The sequence below is a fragment of the Chelonoidis abingdonii genome, chromosome 3, assembly GCF_003597395.2.
Source record: "Chelonoidis abingdonii isolate Lonesome George chromosome 3, CheloAbing_2.0, whole genome shotgun sequence".
Taxonomy (NCBI): Eukaryota; Metazoa; Chordata; order Testudines; family Testudinidae; genus Chelonoidis; species Chelonoidis abingdonii.
The window spans coordinates 97,689,478-97,710,118 of record NC_133771.1 but is presented as its reverse complement, the minus strand read 5'-3'; the positions used below and the strand labels follow the sequence as shown (position 1 = coordinate 97,710,118).

The following is a 20,641-nucleotide window of genomic DNA, read 5'->3' as shown; positions in this document are numbered from 1 at the left end:
CTGAGTGCCTCGTGTGAGTTTCTGAGCACGAAAGCCATGATCCTACAAACAGTTAAACACATGCTTAACTTTACACATATGAGCAATTATGGGACTACTGTCACATAAAGTTAAGTACATGCATATGTGTGTGCCATATTGGACCTTACGTCCCATTGATTCATTTCATTAGCATTCTAATAGAAAACTCCCGCAAAACACCTTCAGTTAATGAAAGCATTTGTTTAGCATCCATGTATGTAACCCGGCTTTCACTGTCAATGTCAGTGATTCTCAAACTTCTGTATTGGTGATCCCTTTCACACAGCAAGCCTCTGAGTGTGACCCCCCTTATAAATTAAAAACACTTTTTTATATATTTAATACCATTAATAATGCTGGATGCAAAGCGGGGATTGGGGAGGAAGCTGACAGCTCGCAACCCCCAATGTAATAACTTCACGACCTCCTGAGGGGTCTTGACCCCCAGTTTGAGAACCCCTGGTCAATGTACTGTAAGGTGCAGTTTTCAAAATAGCCAGTGTTCCAACTGTGAAGAAAAAGAAGGAGAATTAATGTAGGCTAAAGCACCTGCTTCACTTTAAACCTGTGAGAAGACCCATGTAATGGTACTTTACTGCTTAATTTCCATGGGACTACTCAGGTGTTCAAAGTTAGGCACATGATTAAATACTTTGCTAGAGCAGGCTGTCATAAAGGCCTGAAATGGAGACTGGAACACAGAACAAAATAAGAGCAGGCATTGCAAGTGCAATACAACTTTGAATTCCTCTTGTTTAATCCTTCTGCTTTGTTTTTCTGATGCTATTTCCTTTGCTCTTTCAACCTTTGGCAGCGCTTTGATCTTGTTTTAGTGGAACGGTGCTTTTATAACTTGCGAAAAGCTCTAGGACTTAGTTTCTGTTGGACAGGGGTCGGTGGGAATTGGCGCAGCTCAGCTCCTGCTCAGTTTGGGGGAAACTCCTCCTTTGCTGAAAGGCCCACACAAGGCATGCCTGGACTGGGAGGAAAGGGATGTGAAGGCACAGTATTTGTGCAGGGGTGCCTCTGCACACTCTGTGCACCAGGGAAATGTTCTCTGTGCCAGCTAGGAATGAGCTGATGTGAAGGGAATATAGTAGTTGGGATATGGAAATAGCAACTGAATCTGCACTGATGTAGTTCCATGACCAGTGATGTCTGCATAGGGGTTGCACAGGCACAGCAGTCACTACTAGCGCTGGCCAAAGGTTTGGGGGAAATCATTTGTTTGCTAAAAATTCAGTTTTTGTTGGCCAGAATCTAGTCACCAATTCGATATGCCCATTTTGGCAAGGGAAGAGATTTTCAGGTCTAGCAAACAGCATGTGTCCCCAGTTTATAAACTATAGCCCAATAGCTAGGGGATTCGCATGGGATGTAGGGAAATCTATGTTTGAATATCTGTTCTGAACTAGGGATTTGAACTTGGAATTCCCCTAACCACTAGGCCAGGGGTGGCCAACCTGAGCCTGAGAAGGAGCCATAATTTACCAGTGTACATTGCCAAAGAGCCACAGTAATACGTTAGCAACCCCCCATCAGCTCCCCCCACCCCCACTCCCAGTGCCTCCCACCCACCAGCAGCTCTGCTGATCAGCTGTTTTGTGGTGTGCAGGAGACTGGGGGAAGGGGAAGGAGCGAGGACATGGCAGGCTCAGGGAGGGGGAAGAAGGGGTGGAGTGGGGGCAGGGCCTGTGGCAGAGCCAGGGGTTGAGCAGTGAGCACCCCACAGCACATTGGAAAGTTGGCACCTGTAGCTCCAGCCCCAGAGTTGGTGTCTATATAGAGGAGCCGCATATTAACTTCTGAAGAGCCGCATTTGGCTCCAGAGCCACAGGTTGGCCACCTCTGCACTAGGCTATAGGCTATTCTAAGGTGAGCTGCTCTCAGTTTTTCCTGTTGAAGTTGTTCCACTTTGTAGAAGTACCTAAATATACATTGAACCAAAAAGAGAGAGAGTCAGAGAATGATTCTGTAGCCGGTGATCAAGGCATTCACCTGGGAGGTAGGAGATGTGGATTCAAATCCCTGCTCTGAATTAGGCAGAGAAAAGATCACTTTGCCATCTTATAGACTGTCCTACTGACTGTGATGCAGCCCTGCATCTTGTCTCTAAGCTAGGGTGTGCATCATGCCCCTGTCCCTCTACAGGACAGCCAGTAGCATAAAGCCCCATTACTCTGGCTCCATGTGAGATTTATGATCATCATCCTTTGAGTACTGCCAATACCCATGTATCATTAATACCTCCACCTGTAAGCTATGCTCCAACAGAAACACACTGTGTAAATAAAAGTGCCTGATTATCAGAATTAGCTGCACTCTATACCTTTGTAAGAATTTCAAATGACCATTGACAACGATTCCAGCACAAGTGCATGCATTTATGTGACTCTATATCCTGAATAATAAAGGAATACATACAAAATATTTTCAGGGATACAATCTTTGTAAAAAAACATGAATGTCTTTTAGTGCAGGCAGAGAGTCTTTGTTTAAATACGTTTTAGTAAACCCAGAATGAATGGAATAGCTCTGTCATAAACGGACAAACAAAAAAACCACAAATGAAACAAAAACATTGTGTATTATGGTACTTCTGATTCATTCCTTGCCATACAGGATAGACATCAAAGATTCAAGAACACAAAAGAGATGGGATCTATTTAACATCCAGGGCAAGAGTAAAAAATTTAAATCACTTATAAATAATGCTATTTTATTTTAAATACATCTGAACAAATAGAGTATTGAGGCTGTGCACAGAAAAGACAGGAGTATGATTGTTGGGAATAGAAGAACCCAGAGATTATCTGCCTGGGGATAGGGTTGAATAAACTGAAGAGATTTTCAAAAAGTTTTTTTTTTTTTTTAAGATGTATATAGAACATTTTGGAAAAGAAAAGGAGAACAATGTGTTTTGTTTCAGGATTTTTCACCCCATTTCTCTTCCCAAAGAGAACAAAAACCTCAGAAAGTTCCAAAAGTTTGTACATCATGGATGTATGTGTTTCTTCTGTCTTTAAAGGTCAGAAAAATCCCCTCCCTATCTGCAACCCAATACACTTGATATAATCTCATCTTGGATGGGAAACAAGACTTGTTGTCACTGAAAAAAATAATTTGGAAAATTAATTGGAGTTATATTTAGCATGGTTATTGTGTTGTGTACAACTGTTAACCATAATCATTGAAATGATCAAAAAGGGTTTGGTTGGATTAATATCAATATGGTGCAACTGACAACAATTAAAAAAACAACAACATACATTCTTTAGTTTTTTCCTGGCTGTAATTTGTAGATTACTTGCTTTTTGATGGACTACAGTAGAAAACAGCATGAAAACCCTAAGTAGTAGCTGCAAGTTAATGTCATCCAGATACAATCATTTTGAATAGTCCTGCCCAGACCACTACAGTGTCTACTAGGGTTTGGAACATTTGTAAAGTCTGTCGATGGACATTGTAAATCCAGCAATCTCTAGAGATTAGGATTAGATTTTCCTTCTATCTCTGGGTTTTCCAAGATGGCTTCGGATGATATTTCTCCACCCTCTGCTTCTTCATCTAAAGAGACATAAATACATGATAAAACACCCAGCACATGCATTCTCATGCAAGAGATTGGCTATTTAATCAAAGATAAATATTTATTGATCACTGCTAGTATCAACTGGCTCTTAACTACCACAGTGACAGATGTATTAGCAAAACCATTCAACAGCTAGAATAGATAGCTTAGACAGATAGGACTTGCATCTCATTTTCCAACAGCAATACCCTGTTGATGCTGAGTTGCTTGCCCTGTGCTTATACTGATCAATGGGTATTTGGTTGTAAGATTCAAATTGGAGACAATTTCTTTGATTTTTCTCTTGTCATTTCCAAAGATAAGAAAGAATTTCATTATCTCTGAGTCTTGCTTGGTTGCACATAGAGAATGTTACAATGTATGGGGGTGCCCGTTATGGTATGACTGACTTTTCTTAGCACTGAAATGCTTCATAGACTCCACTTTGCCTTTGCAAGGTGAAGATTTTCTTTCTGATTAAGAAAGTTCTTTTATGGACTGGGTTAGAGTGATTGTTTGAATACAACAAAACCATGGTAGCCTGAAAAGATTATTAAAATAGAATTGCACTATATAACTTCTGATGTATTATACTGTTAATTCTTTACAACTGATTAAATATACAAGTAAATGTAAACTGCCCTCTGTTTTGTTTTCTTTACTGCTCAGCAACCGTTTCTAAAACTATACTGCCCTCAAACCACATGTGGCAGAACCACTGATGTCAATGGGATTTGCACACCCAAATCTAGGTCAGACTATGGCTTTTAGGGATCCATTCAGACCAGGTAGCTCTGATTTAAACATACATTTCTTAGCCGTGGAGCTCTCTGAGTCCTATGAAGTTTGACTGTCAGAACCTAAGGGGTAAATTTTCAGCAAGCAGCCCTGAGAACTTGCCATAAAACTACCATTAGCAAGAAGAACTGTGTATCTTATATCTGCCAGAGTGAAAATATGCAACTAAGCATCATCCCCTTTATGAGTTGCTTAGCACCCTGATTGAGCTGCTCATGCTTGCATACAGCTGCAATGAGCTAGCTCTAATTCTAGAGCAGGGGTTCTCAAACTGCAGGTCAGAACACCTCAGGGGGTCATAAGGTTATTACATGGGGGGGGACGTGAGCTGTCAGCCTCCACCTCAACCCCACTTTGCATCCAGCTTTTATAATAGTGTTAAATATATAAACATGGCTTTAATTTATAAGGGACGGCTTGTTATGTGAAAGGGTGCTTTGTGAAAGAGGTCACCAGTACAAAAGTTTGAGAACCACTGTTCTAGAGTGATTGTGGTGACAGCTAATTTATCCTCTGCTCTTAGTCCTTGCACAGCTAGCGCTGATTGACTGAGAAAGAAGCCATATTGAGGTCATCTGCCAGTAAGTAAGAACTTTACTGACCACTTGCTGGTTCCTTCACAGGAAGCCAATTTCTAGGTAGGCTCCGAATAAGTAACTCCCACAAGGGGGAGGAATCTAAGCATTAACTTGATGTGATCTTTACAGCACACAGGGCTACACCATAGACCAGTGTATGCAGCTCCCATCCTTTGCTTGGTGTGGAAGTGTATCTTGGCTTTTCACCAGTATTATAGTGGTTTATGGCATCCTGGAGACAATGTAAAACTTATGGCCAACAAGCATTAAGGAAGGACAAACCTATTTGGATAAAGTCTCCAAGATCACCACCCACATTTAAACCCAAACTGAATTTCCTTTCAGATATGGAAAAGTATGGCTTGCTTTAAAAAATAAAATCATTCCTCTCTGCACTTCTTCTCTCAGCTGGAAAAGAGGCTGTTCTTGAAGTATTTCTGGCTCAAGTGGACGGAGGAATTGCCAGAAATCTTGTAAAAAAATCCTTTCATTGTGAAATCTCCAGCTCGGTTGTAGATGAGGATCCAAACTTTTGAGTACTTGAACCTCCAAACTTTCTGGCCATTGTCTTGTCCTAAATTTACTTTCCAACAGTGTATATGGGCTACAATCTGTTGCATACATTGAGAATTCTTGAAATGGGTTTATGTGGCATTTACCAAAATGATACAGAACCATTCTGTAGCTAGTGTCAGGGAAACCCTCTGAGAACTCTCTGCTCAGATAGCACCCCTGAGTCATCCCTAAAGTTAGAGCCAAATTGACCCCCATCCTGTGCAAACTTCCTATTACCTCATGTTCACCATTGCAAATTACTGATATCAGAAATGGAGGATTCAAAAGCAGCCCTTTTCAGAAACAGCACCGGTCTACAACAGTGTTAGGAGCAATTGATAATTCATTGTTCTTCTAATCTCTGCAGATTACATCCCTGTATTCATGTGAAAGAAGCAGCACATTTTGCTGGAGCTACTGTATCTCTGTTTTATTTGTTCTTAATAATAGATTGGATGGGCACCAGGAGTGGATGATTATTCTGTCTGGAGGCCTAAATACTTACTCATTTTGTGTAATGTCTTGGCATTTCTTTTAACAAGGTGGTCACTCTCTAATGTTCATTTTCATGTGGTAAAAGACTAAGGGGAGAAGCTCTGTGCTGTAAGAAGCACTTTTTTTTTTTTCCAAACTAAGCTTTCCAGAGGCTAAAATGAAACAAATGGGAGGAATCTTTCTTGATCTCCAGTTGTTTTGTTAACTCTATTTTATTCAAGTTAGTTATGTGTCTCTCTCTTAAGGGTGAGTGTGCTGAACTATATAAAGCTTAATAAGATTTTTTTTTAAGCCAATGAATATTTCATTGGGCTTGGCTAATGCAGTGTTTCTACCTCCACAGCTCCAGCTGTGAATAACAGCCCAAATCCACATTGTTCTCAGCTACATCCCATTCAGTAATGGAAATGGCAGCTTCCCAGTAGTGTAGTGTAAAAAAAAAAAAAGAGAAGTGGGTAAATGAACCTAAACTAAACTCTATATTCCCCAAATGCGAAGTTTGCAATCTCCATTTACCTGCATTTACCCTCATTACACTATTGCAGCTCCCTTTTCCCCAGTCTGAGCATAAAGGGAACCATGCTGGGCTCAGAGTAGAAAGATTGATTACAGTTCTTGTCAAATGAAATCTTATTCATTGACCAACATAAATAATTCTCATTATAATATGTATCAAGAATTTAGTGAAGTGGACTCTTAGGGTATGTCTACATTGCAATTAAAAACTCATGGTTGGCCCAGGCCCTTCATGATTTTTGGCTCATGGCTGGCCCTTCAGCTGACTCAGGCTCAGGCTGAAGGACTGTTTAATTGCAGTGTAGATGCTGGGCCTTGTGCTGGGGTCTGGGCTCTAGGATCCTGTGCGGTGGGAGGGTTGCAGAACTTCAGCTGCAGTCTGAGCCTGAACATCTACACTGCAATTGAACAGCCCAAGTCCCACAACCCCAAATCATCTGGCACAGGCCAGCCCCGGATGTCTAATTGCAATGTAGACATATCCATAGTGCTACAAGAACTAAGGCCAGCCTCTTTCATAATGCAAATGCTTTCAGGGAGATATTAAAATCTCAGTGTCTCTAGAGGTCTGATCCAGCTTTCACTGAAGGAGAGTTTTTCCATTGATCTTAGGGCTTGATTCAGTTTCCATTACCTGCCTTCACTGCTGTCAGATTTTCAGGGCTGCCAGCACTAGGGCCTCCACTGCCCTCCCCTAAACCTAAGGCAATATCTTTGGACCTCCCCTACTATCTTTCCCTTCTAGCTAAAGCAATCTTGGAACCATCATCAATTATCTTTGAAAATTCATGGAGGACGGGTGAGTTCCCAGAGGACTGGAGAAGAGCAAACATAGCACCTATCTTTCAAAAGGGGAACAAAGGGGACCCAAGCAAGTACAGACTGATAAGCCTAACTACAGTACCTGGAAAGGTATTGGAATAAATTATTACATAATCAGTTTGTCAGGATCTAGAGGATAATAGGGTTATAAGGAAGCCGGCACACATTTGTCAAGAACAAGTCATGCCAAAACAACCTAATTGCCTTCTTGAACTGAGCTACTGGCCTAGTGGATAGGGGAGAAGTAGTCATGATATATCTTGATTTTAGAAAGGATTTTGACACATTCCCACATGATAGTCTTATAAGCAAATTAGGGAAATGGGGTACAGATGAAATTACTACAAGGTGGGTGCACAACTGGTTGAATGACCACACTCTAAGAGTAGTTACCAATAATTTGTTGTCAAACTGGGAGGGCATAATTAGTGGGGTCCCATGGGTCAGTCTTGGGTCCAGTTCTATTCAATATTTTTATAAACACCTTGGATAATATACAAGAAAATATATTTATAAAATTTGCAGATGACACCAAACTGGGAAGGATTGCAAGCACTTTGGAAGACAGGATTAGAATTCAAATGACCTTGACAAATTGGAGAATTGGTCTGAAACAAACAAGATGAAATTCAATAAAGATAACTGCAAAGGAAGAATCAAATGCACGGCTACAACCTAGGGAATAATTGGCTAGGTGGTAGTACTGCTGAAAAGAATCTGGTGGTTCTAGTGGATCACAAATTGAATATGTGTCAACAATGTGATGCAGCTGCAAAAAAGGCTAATATTCTGGGGTGTATTAACCAGTGTGTCAAATATAAGACATGGGAGGTAATTATCCCATCCTGCTTGGCACTGGTGAGGCCTCAGCTGGAGTATTATGTCCAGGCACAGCACTTTAGGGAGGATGTGAACAAATTGGAGAGAGTCCAGAATAGAGCAACAGAAATGATTAAAGGTTCAGAAAATCTGACCTATGAGAAGAGGTTAAAAATATTGTGCGTGTTTAGTCGTGAGAAAATAAGATTAAAGGAAGGACCTGATAACAGACCTCAAATATGTTAAGAGCTATTATAAAGAACTCCTTGTCAGAGGATGTTGTGAAGGCCAAGACTAACAAAGTTCAAAAAAGAACTAGATAAACTCATGGAGGATAAGTCCATTAATGGCAATTAGCCAGGATGGGCAATGATGGTGTCCCTAACCTCTGTTTGCCAGAAGCTGGAAATGGGCGATGGATCATTTGATGATTACCTGTTCTGTTCATTCCCTCTTGGGCACCTGGCATTGGCCACTGTCGGAAGACAGGATACTGGGCTAGATGAAGCTTTGGTCTGACCCAGTATGGCCGTTCTTATGTTCTTATATTCTAAAGAGGACAGTGATCATGTGTTTTCCATGTCCACTCAAAGTAGGACATAAAATTATCGGCTTAATCTTCAGCAAGGGAGATTTAGGATAGACATTAGAAAAAGAGGTTGGACAAATACCTGTCAGGGATGGTCTAGGTTTATTTGGTCCTGTTTCAGCATTGGGTGCTAGACTCGATTACTTCTCAAGGTCTCTTCCAGCCCTACACTTCTATGATTCTTCTTTCTGTGCCCATCTCTTCCCCCTCTACTTTATAATGCTCTGCCCTTTCACTTTGTGCTTCTGTTCTTCAAATACATATATCCTGAATTTCTGATTCTTTTTCCACTCTTCTCATTTCAAGCCAGCAGGTGGCAAGTTGATACCTTTTTACTCCTCTACTCAAGTGCTCTATCTTCCTGTGGGATCTGCTGAGAAAAGTTCTGCCTGTTCATTACCCTTTCACAAGTCCCCCATGATCCACAGTGGGTTGGAAATATCAGTTATAGATCCTCAGAGGTATATGAAACTGCTGATAAGACGACCATAGAAGATAAATAATAGGAACAGCTTGTCTCTTTGAGAGCACCAAGGGGCCAGAAACTAGCTGAGAATCCCGTTCGACTGAGCAAATTCTCAGCTGGGGTAAAGCTGGTGTAGCTGTCTCCTCACCAGCCCTTCTCCACTTTGGCAGAGGAGGACAAGGCAGAACACAGCTCACCTCCACAAATTCACAGCTGGCATATGGTCCCCTGGGGTAATAGGTACATTCCTAGATAGTTCTGATTTATGCTTGAGTTGGGGCCAAAGCTGCAGTTGTTTTGGAATTGGGGTGCTGTAAGTGGCTTCCTGACACCTCTTGCCCTTCTGTGCTGAGACCCCAGTGCAGAAGAGAATCTGGTGCATAAGGCAAGTAACTGACTAACAAGATGATCGGTGGCACAACAGTGTTGTGGTGTGAATGGTTGTATTTTGTTGTTGCTGCTGCATGGATTTGGAATTCATCTTATAATTCCAGCTCCTCAGCTAGTGAACAACAGGCGTAAGGGTGGATATGGCAAGTTTAGCTGAAGTCTGGTATAAAATTAACCCTTCCCAATTAATAGGCACAACTAATGGCTGCTTTGGAAAACAGATGAAAATTTAGTTTTAGCTGGAGAAGAAATACTACCATTGCACTTGACATCATAAGTGAAAGAAGTGGTAAAAGTCTTGGGAGAAAATAGAGGATAACTGCATGAAACCCTTAGTTCTCACCAATTTGTAGGCATACCTTTTGACACAGAAAGTTCAGTTAGTTTGTGTGGCAGGTCTGAAGTCCCTGCCCCAACCCCAGCAGGAGAACCCAGAATATCTGGTAAGGCATTTCGACGACCTGCCCTTCCCGATGATGCAAAATCTGTGACCACAGGCTCCACATCAGTCATTTCTAACTTCTTTCTTCATAGCAACACCTGCAGACAGAATACACACACACACACACAAAAGTATAATCTGTCTTGAAACATGCAGTAATCCTGTTATTCAACAATGGAAGGTAGTCAGCTTCTGAACAATCAAATACCAACAGCTTGTGAAAAGTGACCAACTAGTGCTTTCTTAATAAATGTTACATACCTCAGTACTCCACTGCGATAACTTTATCAATGCTCTGTTCATTTCCATCTGTTTCCATTTGTACTTTAGCATCACAAACACAGACTAGCATCAGGGCTGCCCAGAGGATTCAGGGGGCATGGGGTCTTCAGCGGTAGGGGCAGCAGGTCCCGGGGCAGAAGGACCACCCACTGCCGAATTGCTGCCGAAAACCAGGAGTGGAAGAAACTCCGGGGGCCCGGGCCCCACGAGAGTTTCCCGGGGCCCTCAGAGCAAGTGAAGGACCCCGGGACCTGGGATAAATTGCCCTTCTTGCCCCCCTCCTCTGGACAGCCCTGACTAGCATAATGGATAGCTCTCAGTACCAACAAGGTACCTATAAATAGAGGCAGCCTTTCTATGAGCCACTTGTATTGGGGGGGAGGGGTGTCCTGATCCCTTTTCTTTTTTTGTCTTTGTAGGTGGTTTTACCAGATAGTCACTTGAAAGGGAATTGAAACTCTGCCTTGCTGCTTTGCCTCTGAGGATCAATCAGTTGGTTGTATTAATTAATAATTAATCATTATTATTATTATCCTTATTTAGACTGAAACAAAATCCTTCCAATTGGAGCAAGGTGTAAAGAAAGGACTCTGTGCTTTAGTTCTGACAAAGAACTAAACATAAAACCTCACAATTCCACAAAAGTCCTTTATCCTGCAAGTACAGGTGCTTTTACTTTGCCCTGTTCCCATAGAAATACTCTTAGTAGGTTTAAAAAAGATATGTTGTCTCTTACAAATAATATCCTTGTGTGAATAGGTAGAACCAATATTTCCCTATTGGGGCGGCTCCAGGCACCAGCACACCAGGCACCAGCACAGGGGGCGCTCTGCCAGTCGTCGCGAGGACGGCAGGCAGGCTGCCTTCGGCAGCATGCCCGCGGAGGGTCCGCTGGTCCCGCGGCTTCGGTGAACCTCCCGCAGGCGTGCTGCCGAATCTGCGGGACTGGGAACCTCCCAGAGGCAAGCCACTGAAGGCAGCCTGCCTGTCGTGCTTGGGGCAGCAAAATATCTAGAGCCGCCCCTGTTCCCTATGCACTAGAAGCCTGCTTCAAAGCCCACTGAAGTCAGTGGAAAGGCTCCCATTGACTGCACTGGGCTTTGGATCTGGCCTTAGGGGACTGAGAAAAGTTATTTGCATGCAAAAGTGTTTGCAGGATCTGGCCCTGGCATATCAGCTGAGGTGGGAGGGTCTGCCCCCAAAGGGGCGGGACAGGGTGGGGTGGGGGGAATAGTGTTTCAAAGTGTAATGTGTATGAATAGTTTGTAACAATTACAAATAGTAACTGAAATTAACAGCAATAAAACAATTTGTCCATGATATAAATAATTTGTGGTAACAATAAGAGTAAAGTCTATCAATCAAATACTAATTGCTCCATTTAAAGTAATATTTACTTCCTTTTGGGGAGTTTGACTGTCTTTTTCATAAATATGGTCAATACTTAGAATGGGGAGGGGAAAGGAGGCGTGGTCTGAATGGAAGACTAGGAATTTTGAGGTTCTTATCCTGACATTCTTCATGGCAATTGTCCCTATTTAGAAGAAATTTTTTTTAAAGGAAAATATAAATCATGTTACCACTCTGTTTCTCCTGTCTAGACTGCTACTTATAATATGTTTCATTTCTCTAGCACTTTTCACTTGAGAAGCATAAAGCATTTTACAGTCACTAATACTATCATCCTCACAACATCCCGCTGTGGTAGGTCAGAGTTAGTATCTCCAACTGAGGCAGGTAGAGATTAAACATGATTTGCTCAAGGTCACATAAGAAGGCTGTGGCAGAGCCAGAAATAGAACCCATTTCACCTGACTTCTAGTCCTGTGCTTCAGCGACAAAGATGATTCTTCCTCCCTTCTTGTAAACTCCTTGCAGTTGTTCAGCTTCAATTTCAAGCATAAATATTCTAAATTCATCTTTGCATTTGTCAAGAGCTAAATATACTTTAAAAATTAATGGCCAATAGTGACAGGCATGAGCAAACTGTTTCACACGACATGAATGTGTAAATGAACCACTCTATTTAAACAAAGGCAGCCACTATAAGTGCAGGTTTGGTGGGCTAGCAGAATCTTCCTGCCTTGAATGCAAATGGGCACAGGTTCAGATCCTCACCAGTCTTGCCCAGATATGATTTAAATAAATATAAACTGATATAATTATCTATCTAATATGCTACCCTGACAAGAAATGCTGAAAGGAGAGATTACATATACATTATTCATCATAAATATTTGTCTGTTTTTACTTACTTCCTAGAGGAGTTCTGAAGTTATTGCTCATGTGCTCAGTCTTCTCATGACAGCAAGGAAAGAGGCTGGAAATCAGATTTCAAAACAGAAAAGAGCAAGACTGTAATCAGTGTCTTCCTTAGCCATTAAACTTTTAAACATTGTTACTTATTCCTGGTGCTCAGCCCCGAGTACCACAGCAGTTCCTTCCTCTTTTGAGCTAGTCAGTTAGGTATTGTGGTGGATCTAGCCAGTCCAGTATTGTTCCTCTTTGACTGCTGTTTTTTAAAGATAAGAGGTGTTATTGTAGCCATGTTGGCCCCAGGATATTAGGGGGGCAAGCTGCGTGAGGTAATATCTTTTATTGGACTAACTTTTGTTGGTGAGAGAGAAAAGCTTTCAAGCTGCATAGCTCAAAAGCTTATCTCTCCCACCAAGAGAAATTGGTTCAATAAATTATCTCACCCACTTTGTCTCTCTATTTATTTAAAGACGCAGTTCAAAACTGGCCTCTGTTTTTAAAGGCCACAATGGAGGTCTTCCAACCTATGTCATGCACATGATCTCTCTACTCTTTTCTCTCAGGAACTGGCACCTCTGTCCCCCAATATAATTTGTGTATAGGAACCTCCCCAGCTACAGCTCCTACCATCTGAAACAAGCTTCCTGTATGGTATAATCTCCTTTCATCTACCTCATTTCAAATTTCATCTGAAAACCCTTTTTTCTCCATTACTCCCTCTTTTTTCTCCCCGATACAGTTTATCTGACTATAATTGTATTGTGTAATTCTGGAAAGTATTTTGACATACAGTTTGCATCTATTTTATTTTTCTTAGATTTAGATTTATACATTAATAAAAACGTATCTAGCCACTGCTCTAGGCACTTCTGAGAAAAACTGAAAACATAGCCCCTCAATGTCCACCAGTTCAGCATCCTGGTTTTGTGGCCACTATTGCAGGGTAGCCAGCCAAAAATTCATCAAAAATACCCCATGCTACCCACAAACACCTCTGCTCATTTCCTGCATTGCTGAAAGGTCAGTAGATTTTGGATATTTCAGATAAAAGGGAGGAGTGAGCCCAAAAGTTGAGGGCCGCCCAAAACATCCTACCTGCAGCTCCTTTTCTTTTAACCCCAGGGTGCTCTAGCTCAGATTCCTTCTCTAACTACAGCTGTGGTTATATGGCATGAAGAGAGAGGTTGTCCCTCAGGTAGGCAGATTCTAAATTTTATAGGCCAAAATCAATACCATAATTCCACCTGAAGACCAACAGGCATGTATGAAAGACTCAATTCAGAATAATAAGGCATTGTATTGTGTAAAAAAGCCCATATTTTAATATTGTCAGAGATTTATTTTCCTAACTCTCTTTTATTATAATGATTTCTGTGGCCCACCTCCTTCCCTTCCTATGGTACCCTTGTACCCCTCTATTGTCCTAGCCTGTGTAGGTAGAGCTGGAAACTACTCTGTCACTATCTATTGTAGCCAAGTCTCTGAAAAGGTCTGGTGTACCCTAATGTCTCAGTTTCACTCTATGGGAGGGGGAAAAAATAGTCAATTACGGTGTGATTTGCCTATAGTCCAGGTAAAATTTCATTATTTTAGCTATCAGAAGTTAAAACAGGCATATTTTGGATACTTGGACAAAATATTGACAGGCAAACAACCAATTTTTTTTTTTAAAGTGAGATCGCTGGCTTATTGTTCCTTAGCTGCAGGACTTTCTGTCAGTGGCATACCCACCATTCCAGCCTCCTGAGAGAAATGATTCACAGAAGCTGACAGGGTTTATTAAAAGCAAATGCCAAAGGAAGAGACTGAATTACTTTCTTGAAAGTCAACATCACAGTCATTCTCAGGATCAAGAATAAAGTGTTTCATGGTGAATGGGAGCAATAGGTGCCCCAACCCATTTTCACTGTCAGCAATGTCTCTCAGGCCAGGTCTACATTGCGACTTTAAATCGGTTTAATGGCCGATATACCGATTTAACGCTGTACCCGTTCACACGACGTCGTCATTAATATCGAGTTAAACGGCTCCTTAAATCGATTTTGGAACTCCTCCCAAACGAGAGGAGTAGTGTGCTAAATCGTATGATAACTCAGGTTAGGGTTCATGTGGAGTAAAGATCGACCGTGATTGGCCTCCGGCGGTATCCAGAGGTGCAGCACTGACCCTCTGACGCAATCTGAACTCGGATGCAGCGGGCAGGTAAACGGAAAAGCCCGCCGAATTTTGGAATTCATTTCCTGCTTTGCCTAGCGTGGCTCGATCAGCACTGCTAAGTGATGTGCGATTCTCACAATCGAAAGAGCTCCAGCATACACCGTACGGGAGATACTAGTGCCTGATCGTGTGATATGGTGGAGACAAATCAGTGTATCCAGTACTCCCGTACAGAACGAAATGCAAACGCGTTGATAAAACTCCAGGATAACGCGCTGCGTGTACGCAAAGCATAACGTGAAGCCAGAGACTCAAATGGATGTCTGGTGGAGGGTAGCTGACGGATCCAGCTTATCCCACAGTCACAGCCCAGTCTCTTGAAAAATATTTGCATCTCTTGGCTGAGCCTCCCAATGTCTGTAGGTTCACAACACAGTGTCTGTTGGTTCGGGAACGGTCCTGCATTTCTTTCCCCCCCCCACCACGTGACCTGGAATAAAAAGGAAAGAAATATTCTTGACATATTTTCTATGTCAACCCTACTGACTGATCTGCTGCTGGTAGACGGATGGCTACAGCAGTGATCGAGCAGTATCCCTCCTCTTCCATTTCCCCCGCTGGGGTGAAGATGGGCAAGAAGATGCTCACAATTCCTCAGAACCCAATTGCCTGATTAAATGGTCTCAGCATCAAAAGGCAAATTATTCTTCTGGGTTCGACTTGCAGTTAATAGGATCAGGATACGGGCTAATATAACCAGCGTCATCATTCACAACTGGGTGAAATGTTTGAACGCATATATGTGTTTGACTTGCTTGGCAATTGAGGTCCAATTCCTCCGCTGTATTGGTTTTCTAGAAAGATAGAGTAGTCGCATGCTGGCTGGACTTCATAGCCTGGGATGGGCTTGTTCCTCCAAGTTCCTCGCCGCGCCGCCCCGCCCAACCTCATTTTGCGTGATTTCTCTATAATAGTCGTCTGTTTCTTAATCTTGTATTGCTTAAAACTATAGACACAAGGAGGGGGCACATAGCAACGTAGACCCCGGAACGGTTGAGGCCGAGAGAAAGCAAGGGTGTCTGGTTCTTGGAGGGGCAACCCCCTTGAAATCTGACACGGAGCAGCTGTGCTTTACACACTGGATCTCGCTATTCACTTGCTATTATTCTACGCAGACAGGTGGCACCACTGATCCGCTCTGTCCGCAGATCCGAACTCGCGATGCGGAGTGCCGAAACGGAAAATCCCCGAGGTTTACAATGACATTCCGGCTTACTCACGTGTCCAGCTCTGATTCACCACGGGTTGGCGATGCAGTTCAAATGCGAAAAGTAGCTCTGCATATGAACCTTATGTGAGATACTAGATCTGATCGTCTGTACTGGTGAGAGCAAATCTGTTTAGTCGCTCCTTAAAGAACAGGAAATGCCAAAGCGTTTGAAAATAAATCCAGGATTACACAACGAGTGCGTGACAAACCGTAACGAACGCCAGAGACTCAAACGGGAATGCTCATGGGGGCGGGAGGGGGAATGCGGACTACAGCTACCAGTCTCCACAGCAGTCTCCTGAAAAACGATCTTGCTTCTTTGGCTCTACGCCCAATGTCCTGTAGCGTAATAACGGTGTTTGCGGGTGCAACGGCACAGCTAGTCAGTCTCTTCCCCCCCCCCCGGAACTGTGAAAGGAAAGTAAAAAATAGTCCTGAGTAACTGTAAATGTCATCCCTCGTGTCACTGAATGACTGCTGGCAGACGCGATTGCTGCGCGCGTGAGAGCAGTATCTGCTCCTCTGCCCTCCTCCGTGGGTAGTATGGGCGCTATGAGTGTCCTGGCTGAGTGTGCCGGGGGCCTCCTGGGATGCAAAATGCCTAATTGACTCCTTTCTGCAGTGGATGGTACAAACCCCTGTGTTAACTCTTTCTTCATCTTTCACTTACACTCTGGGGCTGAGCGTCATACGAACCCCTTCCTTTTGGGTAAAGAAAATCGATTTAGACATAGCATGGACTATCATATATCATAGGAGGCTATCTTCCCTCAGGTGTTGTATATGCGTGGCGAGCGTAGATCGTTGATCTTTTCTGCATTCTTCATACCTCATGCCACAATGGGGGGGCGGTCCACTGCCGTGGTAGCCAGTAGGTGCGAAGCATCTCAGTTGCGTCTCTCCAGTCGGTCACCTCTGTGAATACTTGGTACGAGCACGCTGCTCGCTATATCTACACTGCTTTAATACACTTATACCTATTCTGTCCAGAGCTGACTCTTTTTTATTAACTCGTTAAAGGGCAGGATACTCAGTATCACAGAGTAAAAATCAATCCCAAGTTTTGTTGCAAATTTTACAGGGGTATTATCTAGTTCTGTCCATTTATGGTGAACACAAAAAGGTGAGACAGTAAACCGTTTCTGCTGTCTAATAGTATGGACCATCACTCAGGAGGGGGGAGAGCGATTTATGCTCTTCATGCTGCCGCATGCCTCTTAATCAGCAGCATTTCAGTACAAGAGGGTGACATTCGTAAGTACTCAACGATTAAGGTTTATATTAATCGTGCATTTTCTTAGTGCTTGGGTGGGGAGAGACTGAGAGCTTTCGTGAACCATGCGATGACCGTGTTGTAAGCTACAGACATTAGGTACGCGCTCCAGCCAGATCAATAGTTTTCAGAGACTGATTGGAGGACTGTGGGATAGACTGGAGTCTCAGCCACCCCGTTCCCTTCTCCATGATCCCCCCCCCCCCCCCTGGGCTGAATGTCTAATGTGCGCGGGGGCTTCTGGGTAATTTCGTCAGTATCCTTGGTCGGGAAAACAATAGCAGAGTCTGTCCACCTTTCTCTGGATTGCTCCCTTGCAAAACCATATAGCCGCAGGCCTAGAGACCGTCTCGGTTTTGATTTTTTACTCGTCACCCATTTGTGTACTAGATGCCGTGAGACAGAGGCGACACGTCGAGCGCACACCCAGCATTATTGCTTTTGTAATGATGTACATGATGCGTTACCAGTTTTCTGTACTCATACTGCGAAAAACTGCAATGACTGTCGGTTATCTCTCCTTCTCTGAACTGTCTGCTGGCTTCATGATTGCCCCTGCTAAAACAGCGTGGCGGCGCCAATAGCTCAAAAGCAACTTGATTGACTCACTGGCCATCTGAGTCAATTCCTCCCTTATGGGTTTTAAAAATAGAGTTGTCCTGCCTATAAGAAAGAGTACAAGATGTATTAGAGAGCACAGCTATTCTTGTGCGCTATTTAACAGGTTGTCCTGCCAGAACCTGCACCTTTGCTTCCCTTCTCTCCACCCTCTGCAGTACGTGCAGTGCCCCCCCCCATTCTGATTCATGCAGTGTGAGAAACAGAATAAGAAATTAGACTTATTCGTGCATACCGGGGGGCACTTGGAGCAGGCAGCCTGGGCTAGATATGGAGGTCAGGACATACTCAATTTTTAGAACAAGTAGGCGCAGCGAGACTCTGTCCAAGTAGCCACTTCCCAATTTTGCGTTTCTGAACCGTGTGTGACAGTGCACTCATGGATAGCATCGGACACATAACACTGTGATGCACTCGCCAGGTTAATCTAGAATAAAGCCTGGAATCCTGCTCTTTTCCTACTCTTGCATATTGTCCACGTCCGTTCAGCACACACACGGTGAGCGAGATGCTCATATGACTTGGTTACCATCAGTCTCTGATAAGTCGAAAAGAGCGCCAGCTGAACCACAGGAGGATTCTGGAATTCTATCGCTACTCATGTGTGAGGATCAGTGCTCACCCCCCCCCCACTGCACTGCGTTCCAAAGATGAAATGAAATAAGTTTTGAAACGAATTTCAAGTCTATGGCTGAAAAAGGCACAGCAGGCTGTTTTTTCCCTGCAGTGCAGAGTAAGTGAAGAGCTTAGCAGGCTACCGAAAGCCAGGAAGCAAACGGAAGGTTCATCTTCGAGCCGAATACATGCGCGTTCTATGCTGATACTACAATGCAAGGTTTGGGGTTCACGCGCTAGTCCAGTTGCTCCCACCCCTGCTCCCATGGATTCAGACTTGGGATGAATATATCAATGTTTCTATGATGTAGCCGAGGAGAAGATGGGATGAATATGACGTGGTGAGAGCACAACAGCGTCCATGAACCCTCACAGCCAGGATTTTTTGAGACCAAGAACTAGAGTCCTTCGCCATAGCGACAAGCCAATACAAAATGAGCCAGGAAGCGCTCGTGGTAAGTGCCCTTCATTTCTGTATCAACACGATAAACAGATGGGTTTTGGATCGCATACACCAGCTTTGCTGCGTCGCAGCCATACTGTTACACGAAATTTTCATAACAGTCTGGGATGGAGCGAAATCTCGACAATTAATCCATGAATCTATCGTGGAGGAAGCAAAGCCTATATGATATATGAAGAACACATTCTGCCAAGCAGCCTTCTCTTCCCCCATAGTAGGGTAACTTTTCAACCCGTGCTTTTGCAAGATCAATTGGTACTGCGAGCATTGTAAGGCATTCCTGAAGGCACTGCAGAAAAACACTCTTCCTGCGGGTTTCTCAGAGAGAGGAGATATCATCCATTGTTACCTTGTAGAATCAGAATTGTAAAAGGCAGACATAGCGATTTTTGCTACTGTGCCAGAGCGGGGGATGGATGGAGGGAAATAGCGACGAGGATGTTCAGGCGTCTGCAAGGAGTATTCTTCCAGCTACCGCAACGCGCTGCGGGGGTTGTGAAGTGGGTATCACTAGCGCGACATCGTAATATATAGGATCACATTGCACTGTTGGTGGATGTGAAAGAGGGGGAAGTTGGCTTTTGCAGGTCATCTTAACAGAGCAGCATCATATAGATCACTAGGTATATGAACGCGCGAAGTAAACTTTATAAAGCCTTATCTTTACTCGCCCGAGGTGAATGGTATTGGTGGCCTACTGCGTCTGTGTTGTGGGCCACACAGTCACAAGACCTGAGCTATTTAAATGATACAAAATGCGTATACCGTTCGTATATAATCCACATGTGCTCTGTAGGTGGATAGTGTTCTAGGTGAAAGAGTTACTAGCTTGCTATGTAAAAGTATCTTTCCCTCATACTTAATTCACCTGGTCTTGCCTTCCCCTGCAGCTGCAAATCTCTGCGTCCCTATGCCTCACTGAGGGCGTGCTCTGATACGGCGGAGGAAGAAGAAGACGCGGAGATGAAAGTTCACAGAAACTGATTGAAGTAACATGCAATGAAGGATAAACAGAATGATTGGATGATGTGGTAGCAAGTACAGGAAAGATGCAGTGAACAAACTGAGAGGGCTAGGCGAAGACCAGCTTGGCGAGCGCAACGCTGGATCTGCTGCGTGCTCAACTGATATCCTCCAAACACATAGTGGATCTTCAGAAGAGACACGCGTAGCGATGAGCTGCACAGCTGTTTACCTCCCTGCAAAGCTCAGTCCATATACTCCTCACCCAGAAACGTTAGTATGCGTTGGGAGGCTCTGTACGAACCTTAGTCTCCTCCAACCCCTGGAGAAGTTCAAGAAAAGGACTATAATTCGCTACATCAGTGCTTAATGCCTTTCCCGTCCTCCTTTCAAAGCACAGCAGCCAGGATGAACTTCTAATTCTCTGCCTTTTTATAGTTCCTTTGTAATAAAGAATCATTCGAAAGGGATGGGTGTTGCTTACAGGAAAAGTGAGTAAGGACAACACATGATTTTTTATACAGATTGCGATAATTACTTTTAATGGAATAAATAATGCATTTTTGAAACGAGACATGTTTATTTCCTTCAGCCAACCTGTGAATCAAAGGGGAATTCTTTATCATTGTGTAGGTTGGGTTGTCTTACATGATAAGTCCATCTACGTGCGAGGGTTAACGTA

At 43.3% G+C, this 20,641-nt stretch overlaps 1 protein-coding gene across 3 annotated transcripts in view; it reads right to left on the bottom strand.

Moving 5' to 3' along the window:
• Window positions 1-3,462: 3,462 nt before the first annotated feature.
• The window catches only part of PKIB (cAMP-dependent protein kinase inhibitor beta), a 155,359-nt gene continuing 138,180 nt past the window's right edge, over window positions 3,463-20,641 (bottom strand). For all 3 annotated transcript variants that reach the window (XM_075063909.1, XM_075063910.1, XM_075063911.1), the window contains 3 exons: window positions 12,600-12,664; window positions 9,980-10,160; window positions 3,463-3,588 (listed from right to left, as the gene is read on the bottom strand). In XM_075063909.1, coding sequence (XP_074920010.1) covers window positions 3,503-3,588; window positions 9,980-10,133 — 240 coding nt within the window. In that variant the 5' untranslated portion in view covers window positions 10,134-10,160; window positions 12,600-12,664 and the 3' untranslated portion in view covers window positions 3,463-3,502. The remainder of the gene's footprint in view (window positions 3,589-9,979; window positions 10,161-12,599; window positions 12,665-20,641) is intronic.